The sequence below is a fragment of the Bidens hawaiensis genome, unplaced genomic scaffold, assembly GCF_021521415.1.
Source record: "Bidens hawaiensis isolate Kalapana, Puna unplaced genomic scaffold, B.hawaiensis_p1.1 tig00005663_1, whole genome shotgun sequence".
Lineage (NCBI taxonomy): Eukaryota > Viridiplantae > Streptophyta > Magnoliopsida > Asterales > Asteraceae > Bidens > Bidens hawaiensis.
In genome coordinates, this window is record NW_027491369.1 from 816,614 (window position 1) to 838,083 (window position 21,470).

The 21,470-nt window shown below is 36.1% G+C and overlaps 1 protein-coding gene across 1 annotated transcript; it reads right to left on the reverse strand.

Annotated features, from left to right (window-relative positions):
* Nucleotides 1-12,198: 12,198 nt before the first annotated feature.
* LOC143630429 (uncharacterized) lies at nucleotides 12,199-14,013 on the reverse strand. The gene has a single exon (XM_077099444.1). The coding sequence runs from the start codon at nucleotides 14,011-14,013 to the stop codon at nucleotides 12,199-12,201; it is 1,815 nt and encodes a 604-aa protein (XP_076955559.1).
* Nucleotides 14,014-21,470: the final 7,457 nt, after the last annotated feature.

Sequence of the window (21,470 nt, forward strand, 5' to 3'; positions counted from 1 at the left end):
ACAATGACGAAAATGAACAAAAACACAATTATAACTAAAAAGAAACAATAGATCGCAAATTATAACACAATGTTGAGTTATATAACACAATATAAAGAAAAAAAGACACAATATCAGGGAAAAAAAGGCACAACCAATGACGAAAATAACCACAAAACATAATGATAAATAAAAAGACACAACAACTTTTTTCACTTACCTTTGTGTTTTTTTTGTTTTGTTTTTATTTTTTTTATGAGAACGAGAAAGACGGTAGAAAACTTTTTCGTGTTTTTACTTTTTTCGTTTTTATTAAATTTTTAGTTATGATTTTTTTATTTATTTTTTTAAATTTTTTTTGAGGGGTTTTTATATGTGGCTAAAAATTCTTCTAATTTTTGTTCCCCTTTGTATAATAACTTGATCCTGAAAATTGGGTCAATCAATATTGTTTTTATTAATGTTAGTTGTGTGTGTCTAAGAGTAAACTTGAAAATTGCTTAATAAATTTTGAAAGTGGACATTTATAATGATACAAATAAAAAAGGAAATACAAACACTTTTAATGGGACGGATGAAGTATTAAAGTTACTGGTTCGGGTAATATGATGGGTATTATCTAATAGGGATGAGCTCGGTATTGAAAATACCGATCCCGAAATTGTAAATTCTTGGTACCGGTACTGAAATATTCGGTTCGGTACCGGTACGGTAGTGGGATGGTACCGGTACCGAATGTAAAAATTTGGGAAATACTGGTACCGTATCGTACTGTATTGGTACCGTACCCATCCCGAAACTCAAAACTTTGGTACCGATTCGATACCGACGGTACCAAATCGATACCAATACCAAATTTGCTCATATCTATCTAGTATCTACATATAGACATTCTAAAGTTGTGAGTTATTTTGTTGGATTCAGATTCGTTTTTTCTATTATCTTTTTTAGTCAAAAATATAATCTTCAATACTCTTATTTTTGTCCAGAGTGTTTTGGGTTTTAGTGTTTTCCTACTCTTTCGGTCTTTCCCATTTCCTTTTCTACCAAACTCTAATTTCTCACAGCGCACAATGAATCTAGGATCTACCGTCTACCTCATGATATTCAACTATGTTAACCATCTTATTTTGGAGACATTTCATCTAGCTATAGCAATTGCTATAATGTACGTAAAAAAGCTCTAGTCATTACTCTTGTAGTTTTGTTACAAAAGTTGTTTTATTTCCATCACTAACAAGTAACGAATATAGTGATTAACATACAACAAAGCTACAAATATGATTAATAGAATATTCAAGATAATGAATAAGCTAGCTAGCATAACTTAGTTACCTGATAGGGAAGAAGCGATAATAGAAATACATACACCACAACTACTAGTTTTTGAGCAAATCTAGCGTAGGTTGAGTTTTGGAAAGTCAACTATTTAACGATTGGCTATTTGTCTTTCATGCTTATATGACGTTGTAAGGAATATTTGACTTAAAATTAAAAAAAAAAATAAAATAAATACAAGGGCTTATACATTTAAAAAAATATTTAATTTCTTTCGGGTCTCTATAACAAGTTTAATAAAATGTATATATATAAAGTGCCAATAGCCCAATATGGTACAACTTCATAAAACTTTATGTTAGGGTGGACTGAGTGGAAGGAAAGATGAGACCGAAATAAATAGAACCGGTGAGGTGGTGAGATGGGATCGAGACAGCAGCTTGGACAAGTTGATTTAATGAGAAATCAAAGAAGAAATGAAAGTTGGCGGGTTAGAGGATTGGGAAGAGTGATCAAAGAGGGCAACACACCCTTCCGACCATTTGGTGCCAAAGTAATATGGGTAGATAGAATGGGGATGGTGGGTTCCATTCCGAACACCCTTACAAGTTACAGAGGTTAACAAATAGAGTTGTATAGAAAGATTATATGGTAATTTGATCGTTAACTAAAGTATATGAAGTTGTATACATTTGAGGAAACTCATCATACCCTTAACTTCTAAGCATGCTGTAATTTGTAAATGTTAATTTGTTTATGATTTTGAAAACGATAAGTATATAGTCATGTCACAAAATGATGGATATACACTCTATATTAAAAGCCAAAACTCATTTGTAGGATGCAATGATGCATCATAATAATGTACTAATTTTTTTTATCGTTTTCACACAATATTGGATTTATTGATTTGGTTTCATGTAAGTAAGTAAATGTAGATAAGCGTCACTGTTATATGTATTTATGGAGGTATGGATGGTGAAACAGACCAACAAGGGATTGTCACGTTCTTATTAAGGAGTTTATGAAGATTTAGTAGGGACATAAAGAGATTATGAAAAATTGATTATTTATTTAATGTAAAACATCAAATTTAGATCAATTAATTGCCCCCCCCCCCCCCCCCCCACCCACACCCACACACACACTTTCTCTTTTCTCCCCCTTCGGGTTGCTGAAACCGAAATAGTATGGCGAATTGGCTTGGAGATTTATAGGAGTGCAACCCGATTGGTACTGAGGAACCCGATTCTTCTAGCTAACGGTGCCCCCTTACCCTATAATTACTAACATTGTTCGATAACTCTAGTACAATATAATCAAATACTAGGCACTCGCTCTAAAACATCACAAATAGATAACTCATGTTGAATCAACTACACAGTCTATGATTACTGTACAAACTTCAAAACAATTACTATGTGCCACAATAAAATGTCATATCTTTTTTACTGAAGGTAATAGATTATATACAATGTTTTAAAAAAAACTTTACACATAAAAAGTTTAAAAGGCTCCATTAATTTTGTAATTTCGAATTTTGCTCAGCTTTGGTGGTGGTGGACGTGACACGGTTCTTAGGTTTCTTCGGCTCTCAAAAACCACGATCTTTTGTTGCCAAGCTTGAAACAACTCTGTTGTTCTTGGACTATAGTTGCAACCATTATCTAATTAAACACACCAATAGTTAATATTCTATTTTCCCAACATTAATTAACACAAGTAAGGGGTTGTTTGGAATTTGCTTATTTTCATCAACTTATGACTTATTATCTTTTTAAAAAGTAATAAGGTGTTTGAGATTGCTTATACCGTAAAAGGAAAAGTTCTATAAGTTACACTTTTATAACTTATTGAAAAGTTATAAGTAGGTAAAATAAGGAATTCCAAACACCCCCTAATAATAAAAGTTTTAACCAAACGTGTAAAGTAATAAAAGGAAGTGTACCTGAAGTGGCAGAATATGTATGAAGGAATGATAGACAAACAAATAGTAGAACTAACAATGAATGCGGAAACTTAGCCATCTTGTGTTTCATAAGTTTTTGTTTCTTTTTTCTAGTTTCTTGTCTTCAAATAGGTGGGTAAGTTGACTTCTGAAAAGTCAACCAAAATGTTGATTGGCTCTCTGTTGAGTTTCTATGGATATTTTGAACTTAGTTAACCATTTAACTAGTCACAATTAAGGCGGAAGCGTGATAAAACAAACTAAACATATGTATCCATGTGTTTATATATGTATATATTACAAGTTTATAGGAAATGTGTACATGAACAACCTAATTTATTCATGTTGAAAGATTACCAATAATCTATTTATTAGAAACCCGAAGCAAGGATCAAATGATACGGGAAAAACTAAACTATCAAAGCTCGTAAAACTTACATTCTTAAACCTTTAAGAGATGTAGTTGATGGTTGAAGAAGATGATGATGTTGATGCTAGACTTTCAAAGGGAAAATCCTCAAACGGAAGATACCCCGAGCCTCCAACACACACCGAACTTTGTTAGGGAGCTTGAACACGAATAATCGAGACCCGAACCTCTTCTTTTCTTGTCTTCGGCCGAACCAAAAGCAAGAGAGAAAAGGTATTGTATATATCTCTTCTTACTTGAAAGTATGTTGATGCTATTTAAAATGAGATCATATCTCAATCAAATCCTTGGTTAGGTCTTGGTCAAGTAAGTCTTACTCAACCTACATCAACTCTTTACCAACTTTGACCAAGTGTATGGAGTGTATGTGACTCATGTTTTAAATGATATATATATTTTATACCTTATAAAATATATAAACACCCCTTCTTTTATAAACCATTTTATAAAAGAACACATGTTTAAATAATCATTCCAATAATAATTATTTGAATAAATAAATTAACCAATTAATTTATTTAACACTTTCAAGTAATTATTCAGAAACCCGATTTCTGAATGTGTCGTGTTCTGTATTTGTTTTATAGATCATATCTCAACAAATACATAATTGGTGTGTGTCTAACTCGTTATTGGGTATGACCCGACTTGGATCAAACACGACTAGCCACATTAACCTAATTATGTGTCTCGGGCATACGGTATTCCAACAATCTCCCACTTGCACGTGACTCATAAGAAGTTAATGCTAATGGTGAATACCGCCTAACAACAGGTCACCACCCTTAGTGTGTTTGACTAAGTGCCATTCAATAACATCATCCCCTTCAAGTCCATACTTGATATGATATAGGTAAGTCTTATCATTACATCCCTTTATTACTAGATGTCCTGTCAAATCGAAGAGACACAGAGTGATCATTCTCTCAATGATTTAACTTAACAGGCCTTAGACATCTAAACTCTCAACACATAAGAGGAACAAATCCCATCTTGACTGCATACATCCTCGTTGACATCTCATATGATATCTGAGCTCTTTCTTACACGTCATCGTGTTACCGAAATAACAAAGAAGAGAGTCAAGTTATCAGACTTGATGAAAAACCAGATCCAATATGCATCTCAGGTCAAAGGACACAATGATACTCGCCTTTACTCAAGGATTACTTATGATCAGTTGCACTAACTCCATGCAGTGATCCTTGAGAGCGGATCATGTCCAATATTTGTATCCCACAAATATCTATGAACCTTGGTGGCAAACCTATGCCCTATATTTATCACATGAATATCAACCAATCCGGGTTCATAATAGTCTTACCTTCATACTTGTTCCCACAAGCATGATCGACTACAGACGTTTAGAACAACATAAGTCATTCATGGATTAAACATGCAAATATAGAACATAACTCATTGAAAAATTAAAATATAATTAATTATCATGAGATACCCATTACATTTGTTCTTATACAAACACTAAACACAGATTAAATCCACTCACTAGAATACCGAAGTCCTAATGCACAAACATGACCCTCATGCTTTGGCCTATCGAGGAGCTTCGTGAGTGGGTCCGCAATATTTTGATCGGTATGAACTTTATGAATACATATCTTTCCCTTTTCAACTTCATCCCTTATGTAGTTGAATCTGCGCTCAATGTGCCTCGTTTTCTGATGAGCACGAGGCTCCTTGATCTGTGCAATAGCACCCCCATTGTCACAGAATATCTCTAGGGGCTCCTGAATGGTAGAGATAATCCCTAGATCCATGATGAACTTTTTCATCCATGCAGCCTCTTGGGCTGCCATTGAAGCGGCGATGTACTCAGATTCTGTAGTGGATAACGCGACAACATCCTGCTTCGAACTCTTCCAAGAGACAGCGCCTCCATTCAAAATGAAGACATATCCCGACTGTGACCGAGAATCATCTCGGTCAGTTTGGAAACTCGCATCCACGTAACCCTTTACGACGAGTTCCTCCTCACCAGACCCATATATTAAAAACATATCCTTAGTCCTTCTAAGGTATTTTAATATATTCTTGACAGCCATCCAATGACTGTCACCTGGGTTTGCTGGTATCTACTCGTTATGCTTAAAGCATACGAGACGTCCGGTCTAGTGCACATCATTGCATACATGATAGATCCTATTGCCGAAGCATAAGGAACATGCTTCATCCTATCCTGCTCTTCCTTAGAGCTAGGACTTTGGGATGAGCTTAACACGGTTCCTCTAGGAATAGGTACCAAACCTTTCTTAGAGTTTTCCATCCTGAACCTTTTCAGGATTTTATCAATGTACGCACTTTGATTGAGTCCGATCAATTTCCTTTGTCTATCCCTATAGACCTTTATTCCCAAGATATATGTCGCTTCTCCAAGATCCTTAATTGAGAAACGACTACTTAACCACGCTTTAACGTTTTCCATACTTGGTATATCATTTCCAAATAAAAGTATATCATCGACATACAAAATAAGGAACATGATTATACTCCCACTAGCCCATTTATACACACACGCCTCATCACCGTTTTGGACGAAACCAAACGCTTTGATTTCTTCATTAAAACGATGATTCCACATCCGTGATGCTTGTTTCAACCCGTAGATTGATTTCCTTAACTTACATACTTTATCAGGATTAGATGGATCGACAAAACCATCAGGCTGAACCATATGGACATCTTCCTCAAGATATCCATTAAGAAAAGCGGTCTTGACATCCATTTGCCATATCTCATAATCAAAATGAGCTGCAATGGCAAATAATATCCTGATCGACTTAAGCATCGCGACCGGCGAGAAGGTTTCATCATAATCAATCCCTTGAGTTTGCATGAAACCTTTTGCTACAAGTCGTGCTTTGTAAGTATCTAAATTTCCATGCATATCGGTCTTCTTCTTGAAGACCCACTTACATCCAACCATTTTGGAGTTAAGTGGACGATCAACCAATTCCCAAACTTGGTTATCGTGCATGGAATGCATCTCGGCGCTCATGGCTTCAAACCACTTGTCACAATCAGGTTGTGACATAGCATCTTTGTAGGAGATCGGTTCATCCGAATCGACCAAGTAGCAATCATCCACGAGAAATCCATATTTCTTGGGAGGTCGACTAATCCTACTAGATCTGCGAGCAACGTGTGTATGATCAACCATTTGATCACCTTCAACATCCTCGTGTTGAAAACTAGTATCGACCAACTGTGTATCATCCAGTGATTCTTGAACCTCTTCAAGTTCCACTCTCTTTTCACTAGGTCCTTCCATAAGGAACTTAGTTTCTAAGAAGTATCCTTTGCGTGAAATAAACACTTTTTGTTCACTAGGATCATATAATATATATCCTATATTATCCTTTGGGTATCCTATGAAGATACACCTGATGGATCGAGCCTCAAGCTTATTTGGGGTGTCACGTTTAACATAAACTATGCATCCCCATACCCTTAAATATGAAAAGGATGGAACCTTTCCATGCCACACTTCATAGGGTATTCGATCCACCTTTTTGGTCGGGGCCATATTCAAAATACGAGCCGCTGTAAGTAGCGCATATCCCCAAAATGATGGTGGTAGTGAGCTTCGTGCCATCATTGATCGAACCATGTCCAACAGTGTTCGATTCCTCCTCTCGGATACTCCGTTATGTTGAGGAGTACCAGGAGGAGTGAGCTGTGAAACAATTCCACAATCTCTAAGATGACTTTGAAAAGCATCACTTAGGTATTCGCCTCCTCTATCGGAGCGGAGTACCTTGATTGTTCGGTCGAGCTGATTTTGTACTTCATTTTGAAATTCCTTGAACATTTCAAAGGCTTCATATTTGTGTTTCATTAGATACACATACCCATATCGACTAAAATCGTCGGTAAAGGTAATGAAGTACCTTTCACTATTCCTACTAGTGGGCTTGAGAGGTCCGCATACATCCGTATGTATGATACCTAACAAGTCCTTAGCCCTCTCATTAGTACCTTTAAAAGGTTCTTTGGTCATCTTGCCTTGAATACAAGATTCACACTCTTCAAACGAACCTAACTCATTTGTTTTCAAAAGACCATTCTTTTGGAGAGTATTTACAAGATTCTTGTTTATGTGTCCAAGACGACAATGCCATATGTAGGAATCACTCAAATCCTTTTTGAGTCTTTTAGTGGAAGTTTGATATAATGAGCTATTTGAGGTATTATCATGAACCAATTCATAAATACCGTTGTTTGGTACAGCTTTAAAATAAAAGATACCATTAGATGATACATGCATTTCTGATTTTACAAATTTAAAGTCAAAGTTACATTGTCTAAGAAGGTGCACGGAAATAATGTTCCTAGTCAAACTAGGAGCATACAAAACATTTCTCAAAACAACTTCCAAACCACTTGGAAGCGATAAAGTGAAGTCTCCTCTAGCGACCACGTGCACCCTTGCACCGTTGCCCATGAAAAGACTCACTTCGCCCTTCTTTAAGTCTTCATTCCTTTTGAACCCCTGCAACCAATTGCAAATATGAGTTCCACATCCGGTATCCAATACCCATGTGTTAGAAGAAATAAGATTTAGCTCAATATTAATCATAAAGACATTACCCGAGGCATGCCCCGCATTCCTCTTGTCTCTTAGCTCTTTTAGGTAGACCGGGCAATTGCGTTTCCAATGTCCGGTCTCCCCACAACCAAAACAAGGATCATCCTTATGACCCCTCGGTTCCACAACCTTTTGTTTCTTTGCCATAACCGGTGATTTGCCCTTACCCTTAAGATGCACAGGAGGACCCTTTCTTTTTGCTACCTTAGCCTTAGAATTGGGTTGAGATCGATTCTTGGATTTACCTTCATTGATCGCAAACACGGGTAAAACCTTTTTACCCATGCTCGCCTCGGCTGTTTTAAGCATTGAGTGAAGTTCTCCAATGTTTTTGTCCCACCCATTCATGTTATAATTTAACACGAAAGTGTCGAACCTTTTCGACAGGGAGTTAAGGATCAAATCCGTTGCTAACTCTTTTGAGATGGGACAATTGAGCTTGGCGAGGCGATCAATGTAACTTTTCATCTTAAGTACATAAGTTGAAACTGGTTGATTATCATCCATTCTACATGCATGCAAGGCTCGAACCGTTTCGAACCTCTCAACCCTCGATTGCTTAAGGAACATTTCCTTAAGTTGAGTAATCATGTCGTACGCATTATGGTTTTCGAAATCCTTTTGGATTTCGGGAACCATAGTCGCCAACATGAGGCATGACACTTGAATGGAATCTTCCGTGTGTTTGACCCAATTCATGTATTCGACCTCACTTCCCTCTTCCGGTTCGTTGGGGATAGGTGTTTCCAAAACATGATATAATTTTTCTTGTTTTAGAACAATCCTTAAATTTCGGAACCAATCCGAAAAGTTATTGTGGTTAAGACGGTCTTTAGCGAGAATAGATCGGAGAGATACGTTTTGGACGTTAGGGATTATGTTGTCGTCGACGTGTGCGGCCATCTGCAGAATTTTAATTAAGTTCATTTTAGTGTTTTACATATTTTAATTATTAATACCCTTTTATATGTACCAAATATAATTAATAATTAAAATCTAGAATCCAACGATAAACACGACTCCGGTTAGGTGACCTTTTTCCCATTGTCGGTTTATCAAGGTAGTTATTCATAACAATTGCAAACCCTTTTGCAACTTCTAGAGTTTATGGGACCGGTTCGAAATCATATTTCGTGTCGGCATGTTTATCCCATCAACACCTATTAGACCCCATGCTTGGGTGACCCTCTTCACATGGTTCTAATTTAAGTCGTCCTACTTGTATCAACTTGTAATATTAACATACAAACGGTTAGGTGACCTTTTTCCCATTTATATGCCAATATTACCTCAACATATTAATTTACTCTACGCGGTTAGGTGACCTTTTTCCCACTAAGAGCTTACTAATATGTTAAGCATTATACAAAAGGATGGTGTTTAACTTGTTATCCTTAATTTTAAAAGGGATTTTTAGTTTTAATAATTCTAGTTGTAAAACTTTAAATCATGTTCTAACATGCATTAAGTAACATGATAATTTTGAAACCATTTTCAAAAATTCTAATTTATAATAAAACCATTTTATTATGGGCGTGAGACGGCTAGTTAATAAATCCATTTTATTAAACTATGTGTCACGTAATTACCGATAATTATTAGAACCCGTTTTATGCTTTGTTAATTAATTCTATGTGACGAAGTTGATATCCTAATATCTAGCAACCACATAATCAAACAATCAATTAACAAGCATACATAATTATACTAGACACGAGCCACTAAGTTAGACCACACTTGTTAGCCGAAACAAGTGTGTGTCTTAGGTCCGATCCTAAGGGACACATGACACATGGATGTTGTAGCTCCCACTCGATCCCGCATCCAAAACCGTCGAGCATCTTCTTCAACCCCTTTTGTGATCCAATGGGCTTGTAATTTGGACCTTAGCTTCCAATTTTGCAACCTTCTTTAATTTTACAAAACAAATGTCCTAATACATTTTTCTACAAAATAAAGATATTGCAAGTAATCTATTTATTACATACCCATATGAATAAATAATTACAAAATTGCCCCTAATTAATTATTACAAACCGAAACTTTGAATAATTAATTACAATCACAACAAACATCCATTTGGTCTACGGCTCGGTCTAGTTTTAACAAACATAACCCGTTATGTCTTAGGAACCCGTTCCAAAACCCCTTGACCTTATCGGGCCTAGCCCAACCCAATAACTTGATTATGAGCTTCGGCCCACATGTCCAAAACACATGGGCTTCGGCCCAATGAAAGGTCTCATGGGCTTCGGCCCATTCAACCAAAATGGGCTTTGGCCCATTTCACTTTCTCCCCTTTTTTTTTTCTCGGTTAGCCCATTAACCAAAACAAGTGGGCTTCGGCCCAATTTCACCCGAATTGGGCTTCGGCCCATTTACTCGGTTTTATATTTTTTTTTTTCGGAACAAAGCCAAAAAATATAACAAGATTAAATACAAAAAATTATGCATGTTAATTTTTTGTATAAAATCTTTCAAGGGGAAAATATAAAACCGAAAACCCGAAGCTTAGTTTCCCGTATCCCGGCTCTTGATGCCATTTGTTGAGTTTCTATGGATATTTTGAACTTAGTTAACCATTTAACTAGTCACAATTAAGGCGGAAGCGTGATAAAACAAACTAAACATATGTATCCATGTGTTTATATATGTATATATTACAAGTTTATAGGAAATGTGTACATGAACAACCTAATTTATTCATGTTGAAAGATTACCAATAATCTATTTATTAGAAACCCGAAGCAAGGATCAAATGATACGGGAAAAACTAAACTATCAAAGCTCGTAAAACTTACATTCTTAAACCTTTAAGAGATGTAGTTGATGGTTGAAGAAGATGATGATGTTGATGCTAGACTTTCAAAGGGAAAATCCTCAAACGGAAGATACCCCGAGCCTCCAACACACACCGAACTTTGTTAGGGAGCTTGAACACGAATAATCGAGACCCGAACCTCTTCTTTTCTTGTCTTCGGCCGAACCAAAAGCAAGAGAGAAAAGGTATTGTATATATCTCTTCTTACTTGAAAGTATGTTGATGCTATTTAAAATGAGATCATATCTCAATCAAATCCTTGGTTAGGTCTTGGTCAAGTAAGTCTTACTCAACCTACATCAACTCTTTACCAACTTTGACCAAGTGTATGGAGTGTATGTGACTCATGTTTTAAATGATATATATATTTTATACCTTATAAAATATATAAACACCCCTTCTTTTATAAACCATTTTATAAAAGAACACATGTTTAAATAATCATTCCAATAATAATTATTTGAATAAATAAATTAACCAATTAATTTATTTAACACTTTCAAGTAATTATTCAGAAACCCGATTTCTGAATGTGTCGTGTTCTGTATTTGTTTTATAGATCATATCTCAACAAATACATAATTGGTGTGTGTCTAACTCGTTATTGGGTATGACCCGACTTGGATCAAACACGACTAGCCACATTAACCTAATTATGTGTCTCGGGCATACGGTATTCCAACACTCTCAACCTAGATTCTCGCTAGTCGTTAGGAAGGGTTGTCTTCTTTAAAATTGAAAGAATAACTACCAAATGGGATTCTCCTACGTAATATATAAATAGGCACTTTTTAATTCTTTTAAACAGTTGTGGGCTTAGCTGCCCTTATAATTAAAATTCTATTTATATGCGTATCGGTCGGAAGTGACCAAATTTATGACCACCAATCATCTAAGTAGTATTTTTTACCTTTTACTTACTAAAATTAAAATTAAATATTGATTAAATTTAATAACCTAAATGAGCTTAAATTGGCTCGTATTTAGAACTAACGGTTAACTGAATTAACAAAACTGCTCTTACCTTTAACCAAACAACTAAAAACAGAACACCCATATTTGCCCCACAAGAGATTTATAAAACAAAAACCTTCCCCATAAATTACATTAATGTCAGTCTAAGTTAATTTACCAATCTAATAACCAGAAATATTAAGATGCTGAACCGCCTTCGCAACCAAATCTTTCAGTTCCGAATACTGATTCGCAACCGATTTATCTGCACCTTCCAAAGCTGTCAAAACTCTTGCTTGTTGAAACTGCTCACTCTTTCCAGCGTGCAGCGCGAGGTAACACAGAAGAGCCAGCGCATGATATTGAGTCCTCTCACCCCCCCTCAACAACTTCATCACTGGTTTGACTCCTTCAAAGTCAACCACAGTCTTTGAGTGCTCTGCACGTAAGAAGTTATCTGGACATGTGAACTTCCCAAGAGTGATGACTGATTCAGCAGCCACATCTGGATTCACATGACCAAGTTGTTTGACCAAAGGACTAATGACATAAGTCTGCCTAGCCGGGAACGTTCGAGCCAAATGACCGATTGACCTGATGGCTGGGACCATGATCACAGGGTTATCTGATTCATCAATCAGTCTAAGAAGCTGCTCGGCTGCAGCTTTCGAAGCCAGTGAATTCGTCTTGAATGCTGATCTTCTAATATCAGGATTAGATTCAGCTGCAGATGTGATTTCCATAACTGTCATCAAACAATTAATCTGCAATTCCCCTTTTTCCTTTTCAATAAGTTTAGCCAAACATAGTAACCCTTTCGTCTCGGTTATCCTCCTGCAATTCGCAACATTACCTTTCGCAAGCATCCACAACGCCCCGGAACAATTAGTATTAAACTCAAGTATCAACTGCGACGTCTCGGTTTTACTCCCACTCTTATTCCTAGGCCACACCGACGACGACAACACCTTCTTGTTCCCAAAATTCGACATAACCGCACCCCTCTCCATCTGCTTATTAATCTCAATCGCCGAACCAAAACTCCTCCTCAAAAACTTATTAATCTTACCACGATCATCATTAAATATATTAATCGACAACAACGTAACAAGCGTCTCGATCACATTCTCTCGCGCAAACCCTTCCTGCGAATAACTATCGTGTTCCGCAACTCTGGCTATCAGTTTCGCAATCTCGATCTGAACCAAAATCGGCGAATTACGAAACGCCTGCGCGAGAATCGGAACCCCGTGCTCGTTAAAAATTGCCCGCGCCCTCGTTTTATCATTCGCCAGGCTAAAAAGCGCAACCGCCCCCGCGATTTGTGTCTCGGGTGATAATTCGTCTTTTAAAAGCTTTAACAAAGGAGGAATCCCAAGCTCTTCCATAATAACCGTCTTGTTACGATCACTGTCACGTGCTAATGTGGCTAATTCACGTGCAGCTTCAATTTTTAAATCCATTGGACTATTATGCAGTGAGGCTATTGAAGACCAAATCCAGGCTAAAATCGGATCGTTACTGGCAATTGGCGGTAAAGTAAGAACAATACCTTCTTCTTCTTCGTCGGAGTTAAAATTAAATATGGTGAGTAACCACTTGATGTCACCGATGGATGCTTGAATAATATTAGCAACTTTTTTAAAATCGGCAGCGGAGACAATGCTAACGAAGCGGCGGATGAAGCCGCGGTGACGGCACTTTCGGAGTAAAGTGAGGGCACGGTTGAGGTTGCGAACGACGTCGTTGAAGATGCGGCGGACGGGGCGTTCGTAGAGGGTGGTGGAGTGATCGGATAAGTGGACGGCGGAGCGGAGTAAGTGGGAGAGATGATCGACGTGTTTTCCGACGTCGGAGCACTCGAGTTTGTAGAATTTGGCGTCGTCGACGGCGAGACGGATGCGGTCGGTTAAGATGATTGGGTGGGATAGGATTTGGTCGATGGGTGGTGGTTGGTGGTCGGTGGAGTGGAATTGGAACATCATCAGTCGATCCATTTAGGGTTTATGATCAGATGGATTTGGATTGATTGTTATTGTTATTAGTATAATTATCGGAGTGAGACTGCATTATTATTATTATTATTATTATTATTATTATTATTATTATGTGGTGGTGTGAGATTTTGGGAAGTTATTTTTGCAAAGAAAATGCGGGAGGTGGTTTTTCATATGAGAATGGATGGCAGTGTGTGCGTGTGTGTAACCGACGTGCTTGACTCAACTTCTACTTCGTCGGGTCTATTCGGTTGATTGGTTGGTTCTTTAATTTGGTTTATTAAATAGTTTTCAAATGGTTGAATTTTATAATGGTATTATTGATTTTGACAAGTGTCCTATACTTTCTAGAAGTCTAGAAATTGTAACAAATATTATGAGTTGAATAGCTTATTGTTTATTTGTTGACTTTTTTTTATATAAAGATTAAAAAAAGGCAAGATGATTTATTGAAAAACAATAAAGAGATTAGAAACCTACATTAATCGTATACCGCTGTGGATTCGGGCTTTTTTTTCTAAGGGGTTCATTAATTTTAGAAGTTTCGATTTGATAGAATCGAACATATAAATTTCCGTGTCAGTTTGACGGTTTAGATAGGATAATATTCATCACATGTACTGCAGTCACTAAGTAACCTATTAAATCTAGCTAGTTGTAGTACCCACATGTTACATATTGTTCACTAATAAGATATTTGAATGGTTCGGAATCTAAAACCATCAATTCAAGGAAGTGAAATTTGATGAAATTTTAACTGAATCCTAAATGTGAATCCGGCATATACGATCCAGAGATTGTTACATCAAACACACAAGTTCTTGATCAAGTTATGGACCATTCCTCAAGCTTTATGCACATTAAAACAAGCATAAATTACACAATTGAGACCTAGAATTATAAATATTCTTACTATGTTGAAGCATATTCAACATCATACTCCATTGATTCCTCAAAACAAAAACATATGTCCCAACTTATATATCATATATTGCACTGTAAGATAAAAAAAAACTTCTAGTTCTCAAATTAACAATTTAAACATGTAAACACATTCACAAATGAACAATTTAAATATGTAAATAGATAACAATTCAGAATATAAATCAAATAATGAAAGAATTCAAAGAAACCTGATAGAGTGGTGGGTGGCGTATCATTGGTTATTGCTTAAAAGTTAAAACCCCAGCTGCTATGGTTAAAAGTTCTATGCTTAAATCCCTAAATTGCTTATAAAATTTTTTTCAAAAATTACGTAATACAAAGAATCAAACTCGAGACCTTAAGTTTACCAACATCATGTCTTTTCCACTACGCCATTTTACAATTGTTACAAGTGATGCACTCCTATTTTATAAGAGGGTTCACTTCGATTTCTCTATACAATGTTGTAACATCCCGCTTTTGATAATAATAAAAGAGAATTTCGTTTATTTAATAGTGCGTTATCAATTTAGTTTAGATAAATAAGATATTAGAGAGCGGGCTTGGACATTAAAAGATAGAATATGGAATGGTGATGGGCCTTAGGTCCATGGGCTTAAGGGTATATAAACTCCTTAAACCCTAAAACCCTCATTCTTATCCTTAGTCTTCATACACTCTCTAAAACACACACAAACACCCTCCTATATCCCGAACCAAGATCCAAAGGAAAAGACCCGAGCTTAAGGGCGCTAGGGCATCGTGACGAGCAAAACCTACATCAAGGCTAGATTGTGTTCGTAAACCGATTAGCTTAAATGTACATTTTATAACGAAGCACTTGTTTGGCTCGCTTAGAATCCCTAGATCTGTACAAATGATAAAGACAAATGAAACACAATGATTCTTATTGAAATCCGTTAACATCTGATAGGTTAATTAGTCAAATATGAACCATATGTACATATCGATCAATCACACCATTTAAAACACAATATTTAGACGATTGGTTGATTAGGGTTCATAGGCGCTGCCATTGCGAGACTAATGATACCAATTTTATGTTGTTTCGTCGTGATTTGGGGTTTAATCGCAAAATTCCGTTCAGTTGACTGTTTAGTGTTCATACCAATTTTGACTTTGACATATGAGTCAAATATTTGGATAAGAACTGATGCTCATTCGTCATGTTGAACGAATCGCTGGTCATTCGTTAGAAAGCTATAACGAATAGGATACATTCGCATGTCTTTATGATGAATGAACCCCTTCATTCGTCTTAATAAATTAACGGATGGCACTCGTCATTTGTTATCCACCCATTCGCCATGTTAGGACAACGAATCAAGCCATTTGATACATGATACAGCTGCATGCGCTATAACGAATGAACCCCTCATTCATCTCCAAAAATCACGAATGCTCTCATTCATTCGTTGCACACTCATTCGTCTCGATAAGACTAAGATCAAGCTATTCGTTATAACGAATGGGATCATTCGTTATAACGAATGAGATAGCGCATGATACTTAACCAGAATAAAGTTTCATAACGAATCATGCCATTTGTTAACAAATGAAGTCATTCGCAATAACGAATGGGTTAGCGAATAAAATAATCATTTAAGAATTCTAATGAACTTTTAGTAAAGGACTGTTAATGAAAATAAAATTTTTCCAAACTGATCTGGCAGCTCGACCCCAGCCAAGGGCTTTGCCCCTTGGACCCTGCTAGGGGCTGCCGCCCCAGACCCCGCTGCTAGGGGCGCTGCCCCCGGACCCCCGTTCGTTGAGGGTTATATTAAACTAGAAATATGATATGGGTAGTGATAGTAAATTGATACGTGTAATTGTTATACAGTTAGCCGTGCCCAGTTAAAGAAAGGAGTTACCATTAACTCTGAAAGGAACCGAGCTCAGGTGAGTTTCTAGCCCCTTTCCTTGTTATGTTTTCGGGGCTGTGTGCATACTCGATATGACTAGTTAATACACTTACCTTAAGTGGTGAGTGTATGTTATATGAATGTTTATGTATGATGTATGTATGATATTTGAATGTATATAAATGATGTATGTATGAAATATGAATGATGTGGAAAAGATTAAGAGTATGTATGAAAGTATATTATAATATAAAAGAAAAGGAAGGTATGTATGAATTGACGGTTAAAGTGTTGCGGACCCTAATAAATTCTGCGAAGGTTAAAGGGTTGTGGACTGTCACACCTTGACCAAAGGCGGCGGAACATGCCGGGATGCGACGGATTGCCCATAAGCACATGACACTATTTAAAGCGACAATATTTAACAAACTCATTTAATTTCACAACATCAAAATGTCACATAACATACTTGTTCATAAGATAATCATAACAAAATATAGCAAATCAAATATTGTTCATTTTCCTAATATCCTAGAGGTCTTGACAATGTTTTCTTCACGATCTCGAATCAACCAAAATGCAAACGTGTAACATTGCATAAAATAAAGTTTGTCAACACAAAGGTTGGTGAGCAATTCATAGTTTTGAACAACATATATATAATATAAAATTTCCATAACTTGTATACGAATCAATAAATAATAGCAATAATTTGGATAATATGAGATCATTAATAAGAATACATTAGTGACACCGTGCTATAAGAGAATACCAGATAGTTCACGGATTTATGAATGAGATCGCTAATAAGAATACATTAACGACGCCGTGCTATAAGAGAATACCAGATAGTTCACGGATTTATGAATTAACCCTCCAAAAGCAGTAAACACATTAGCATGTAAGCATAGAACACCAAATCGAGCATTTATTTAAGTAAAGTATACAATAAAGATTGTGGTTTAAGACTCAAGTACAAAGCATTTAGTTTGAATAAGTATGCAATATCACCCCTAAAGCAAAAGATGGAAAACAGGGCATGAAATTACTCACTTTCAAGTATAAAACTTGATCGGTAAAAGACGGGAAATTGGAAGGACGGATTTTAACGAGCAAAGCCTAAATAAAAGGAAAAGCCTTGAATTAGAAAGGTTGTTTTAGGAATACTTTAAAGTAAAATAAAAGTTAAGAAATGTAAACAATTAAAGTTTAAGGTTTAAAATGTAACTATTTAAGAAATTATAGAAATAGTCCTTTAAAAATGTAAGTTTGCTTGAACCCGGGTTAAAGTATCTAACCTTAATATTTACTCAACCTATACTAAGTAATAAGGTGGGTAAAAATGCAAGAATGCAAGTCCCTTTAAAACAAAGATACTAAAACGGGTTTTAACGAGTGTTCGGGATGTTGGTTCGGGTCTTGACAAGTGGTCAAACCCAAGGCCAACTTTCCAAAATAGTAAATGTTATGAGATAACTCAATAAAATCTAATAATACTTAACCAAGTATGTAGCTCTGTTGTTTTAGAACTAACAACGTACGTTAAGCGAGTGTTCGGTTTTGTCGGTTCAACTTTGTTATAAGATCAAGTTGGATTCAACATTACAAGTATTTTAGTAAAACATTTAAAATCAGTTTGTAAAGTATTTTTAAAGATTTATACAAGTCTTGATAGCTAAAAACACACTTGTGTGCCTTAAGCGAGTGAAATCGGTTTAGTTCGGTTTGGTTTGGTTTCCATCTCAAAATAAGTTCATAGATTGTTTCCACATGCCCATATATCAAAGAACTTGTATAATAACTTATAAATGATGATACTTAAGTTTTACAACCAAAAAGTTAAAAGTAAAGTCTTTAAACGAAAGTTTGGTTTTCGATTCGGATCTTGTTTCGGGTTAAGACCGAGGTTAGATTTTACAAACACATAACCATAGAACTTATAAAAATGATTTTATAAACTTAAATTCAACATAAAGCATATTTAAACAATTATTTAACAAAACTAGTAAACAAGTTCGGTTTACGGTTTGGAGCTCTTTACGGTTAAACCGAGGCTAGTCTCTTCAAACCCATAACCATGGAACTTCATACATAAAAATGATGTACAAACTAAAATGATCAGAAATTAAACATGGTTAATATGTATAAACAAGTTATATAATTATATATATATATCAAGGACTACGAAAGTCCTCCATGCAGCCTTGCCTAACAAGGGCCGAAACTTCACCAACCGGAACCGGAGAAGTACAAAAGGTAACAAGAGGTGTATATTATATATATGTTGTTCAACCATATTCAAGTATTAATAAGACCATATAAACTAATTAGAATGTAAGACTTTACTCAGTTTGACTTTGAAAGTCAAACCTTCAAGAACAACTAAGAAAATAACCTTGAGATCTTTGAATTTGAGAGAGATTTTGGAGTTGTAGCAAGGGAAAAATGAAGGGATTGGTGGTGCTTATATAGGGTAATGGTCAAGTATGGGTGTAAATAAAAAGAGTTTGCATGCAAAATGGATCAAGACAAGACACAAAACAACAAAAATTCAGGCTGCTGACCTAATGGTCATCGCTCCACGCGATGGGGCTTGGCCACCCCCATCGCGCCACGCTATGGTCTGGTCACCAAAAATACCCAAAGTTTCAAAATTGACAATTTTGGCCCCTGAAGTTCGTTTTAAGCGTTTTTAAGGCGTTTTAAGGACCGAAAAGGATGTTTTTGAGACCCAACAAGTGTAAAAAATATTTTAACATAAAATCCATCATTTTAATTATATCATAAGTTTCAGTTTCCAAAACGGGTCGGTTTACAACATTAACGATTACAAAAATGAATACCAATCGGATCCGAATTTGACAAATGTCACACAGACCCTAATAATATCTGCGAAGGTTAAAGGGTTGCGGACCCTACTAATATTTGCGAAGGTTAAAGGGTTGCGGACCCTAATAATATCTGCGAAGGTTAAAGGGTTGCAGACCCTAATAATTTCTGCGAAGGTTAAAGGGTTGCAGACCCTAATCTTGCTTTACATAGATACATACATACATACATACATGCATGCATGCATGCATGCATGCATGCATACATACATACATACATACATACATACATACATACACATTATAAAGAGCCTTTCGCCCTATAACCTCACAGATATTATTAGGGTCTGCTACCCTCCTTCACATATATTATTAGGGTCTGCCACATTCCTTCACAAATATTATTAGGGTCTGCCACCCTCCTTCACAGATATTATTAGGGTCTGCCACCCTCATTCACAGATATTATTAGGGTTTGCCACTCTCGTTTGATACAACCATACATACTTTTCTTTATATATATATATATTTATACTTTCATACATACTCTTAAATTTTTCTATATCATTCATATATTATACATACACCATTCATACACACATTATTCACCAACATTCTTATATCATATACTTACCACTTAAGGTAAGTGTATTAACTAATCACATCGAGTATGCACATAGCTCCGAAAACATAACAAGGAAATGGGGCTAGAAACTCACATGAGCTTGGTTCCTTTCAGAGTTAATGGTAACTCCTTTATTTAACTTGGCACGGCTAACTGTATAACAATTACACGTATCAATTTACTATCACTACCCATATCATATTTCTAGTTTAATATAACCCTCAACGAATGGGGGTCCAGGGCCAGCGCCCCTAGCAGCAGGGTCTAGGGGCGGTAGCCTCTAGCAAGGTCTAAGGGGCAGAGCCCCTGGCTGGGGTCGAGCTGCCAGCTCAGCTTAGAAAATTTTTATTTTCATTAACAGCCCTTTATTAAAATTTCATTAGAATTCTTAAATGATTATTTTATTCGCTAACCCATTCGTTACGACGAACTACTTCATTTGTTATAACGAATGGTCTGATTCGTTATGAAACTTTATTCTGGTTAAGTATCATGCGCTATCCCATTCGTTATAACGAATGATCCCATTCGTTATAACGAATATCTTGATCTTAGTCTTATCGAGACGAATTAGTGTGCAACGAATGAATGAGACCATTCGTGATTTTTGGAGACGAATGAGGGGTTAATTCATTATAAGTGCATGCAGCTGTATCATGTAGCGAATGGCTTGATTCATTAACAATCCTTTACTGAAAATTCTAAATATGGATTAATCTAATCGAATTCTCAGTTCTAAGCAAATGACCATTTCTAATTGAATGACATTTCTAATCGAATGAGCCTTCTATTCGAATGGCAGATTCTATTTGAATGGATATTCTATTCGAATGGCAGATTCTATTCGAATGGGCTTTCTATTCGAATGGAGCTTCTATTCGAATGGCATATTTTATTCGAATGGCAGATTCTATTCGAATGGGCTTTCTATTCGAATGGCAGATTCCATTCAAATGGGCTTTCTATTCGAATCAAATCCCCATTCGATTCGATAATTTTTTCTGGTCGTTCGATTCGATTACTTTACTGAGTCAGAGGTTCCTTAAGGACTTGATTCATATGCTTCCATTCTCATCATTTCCCTCTGATTACATTTCTCTTTGATACAAATACTTCTCATTCGAACACTTTTTCATTCGAATACCCCTACTATAGCTTGTTGTTGTCAATATTATTACATATTATCGTCCATCATTA

Excerpts from the sequence above, each read along its gene's own strand:
- LOC143630429 (XM_077099444.1), bottom strand. The coding sequence starts at position 14,013 with ATGGATCGACTGATGATGTTCCAATTCCACTCCACCGACCACCAACCA.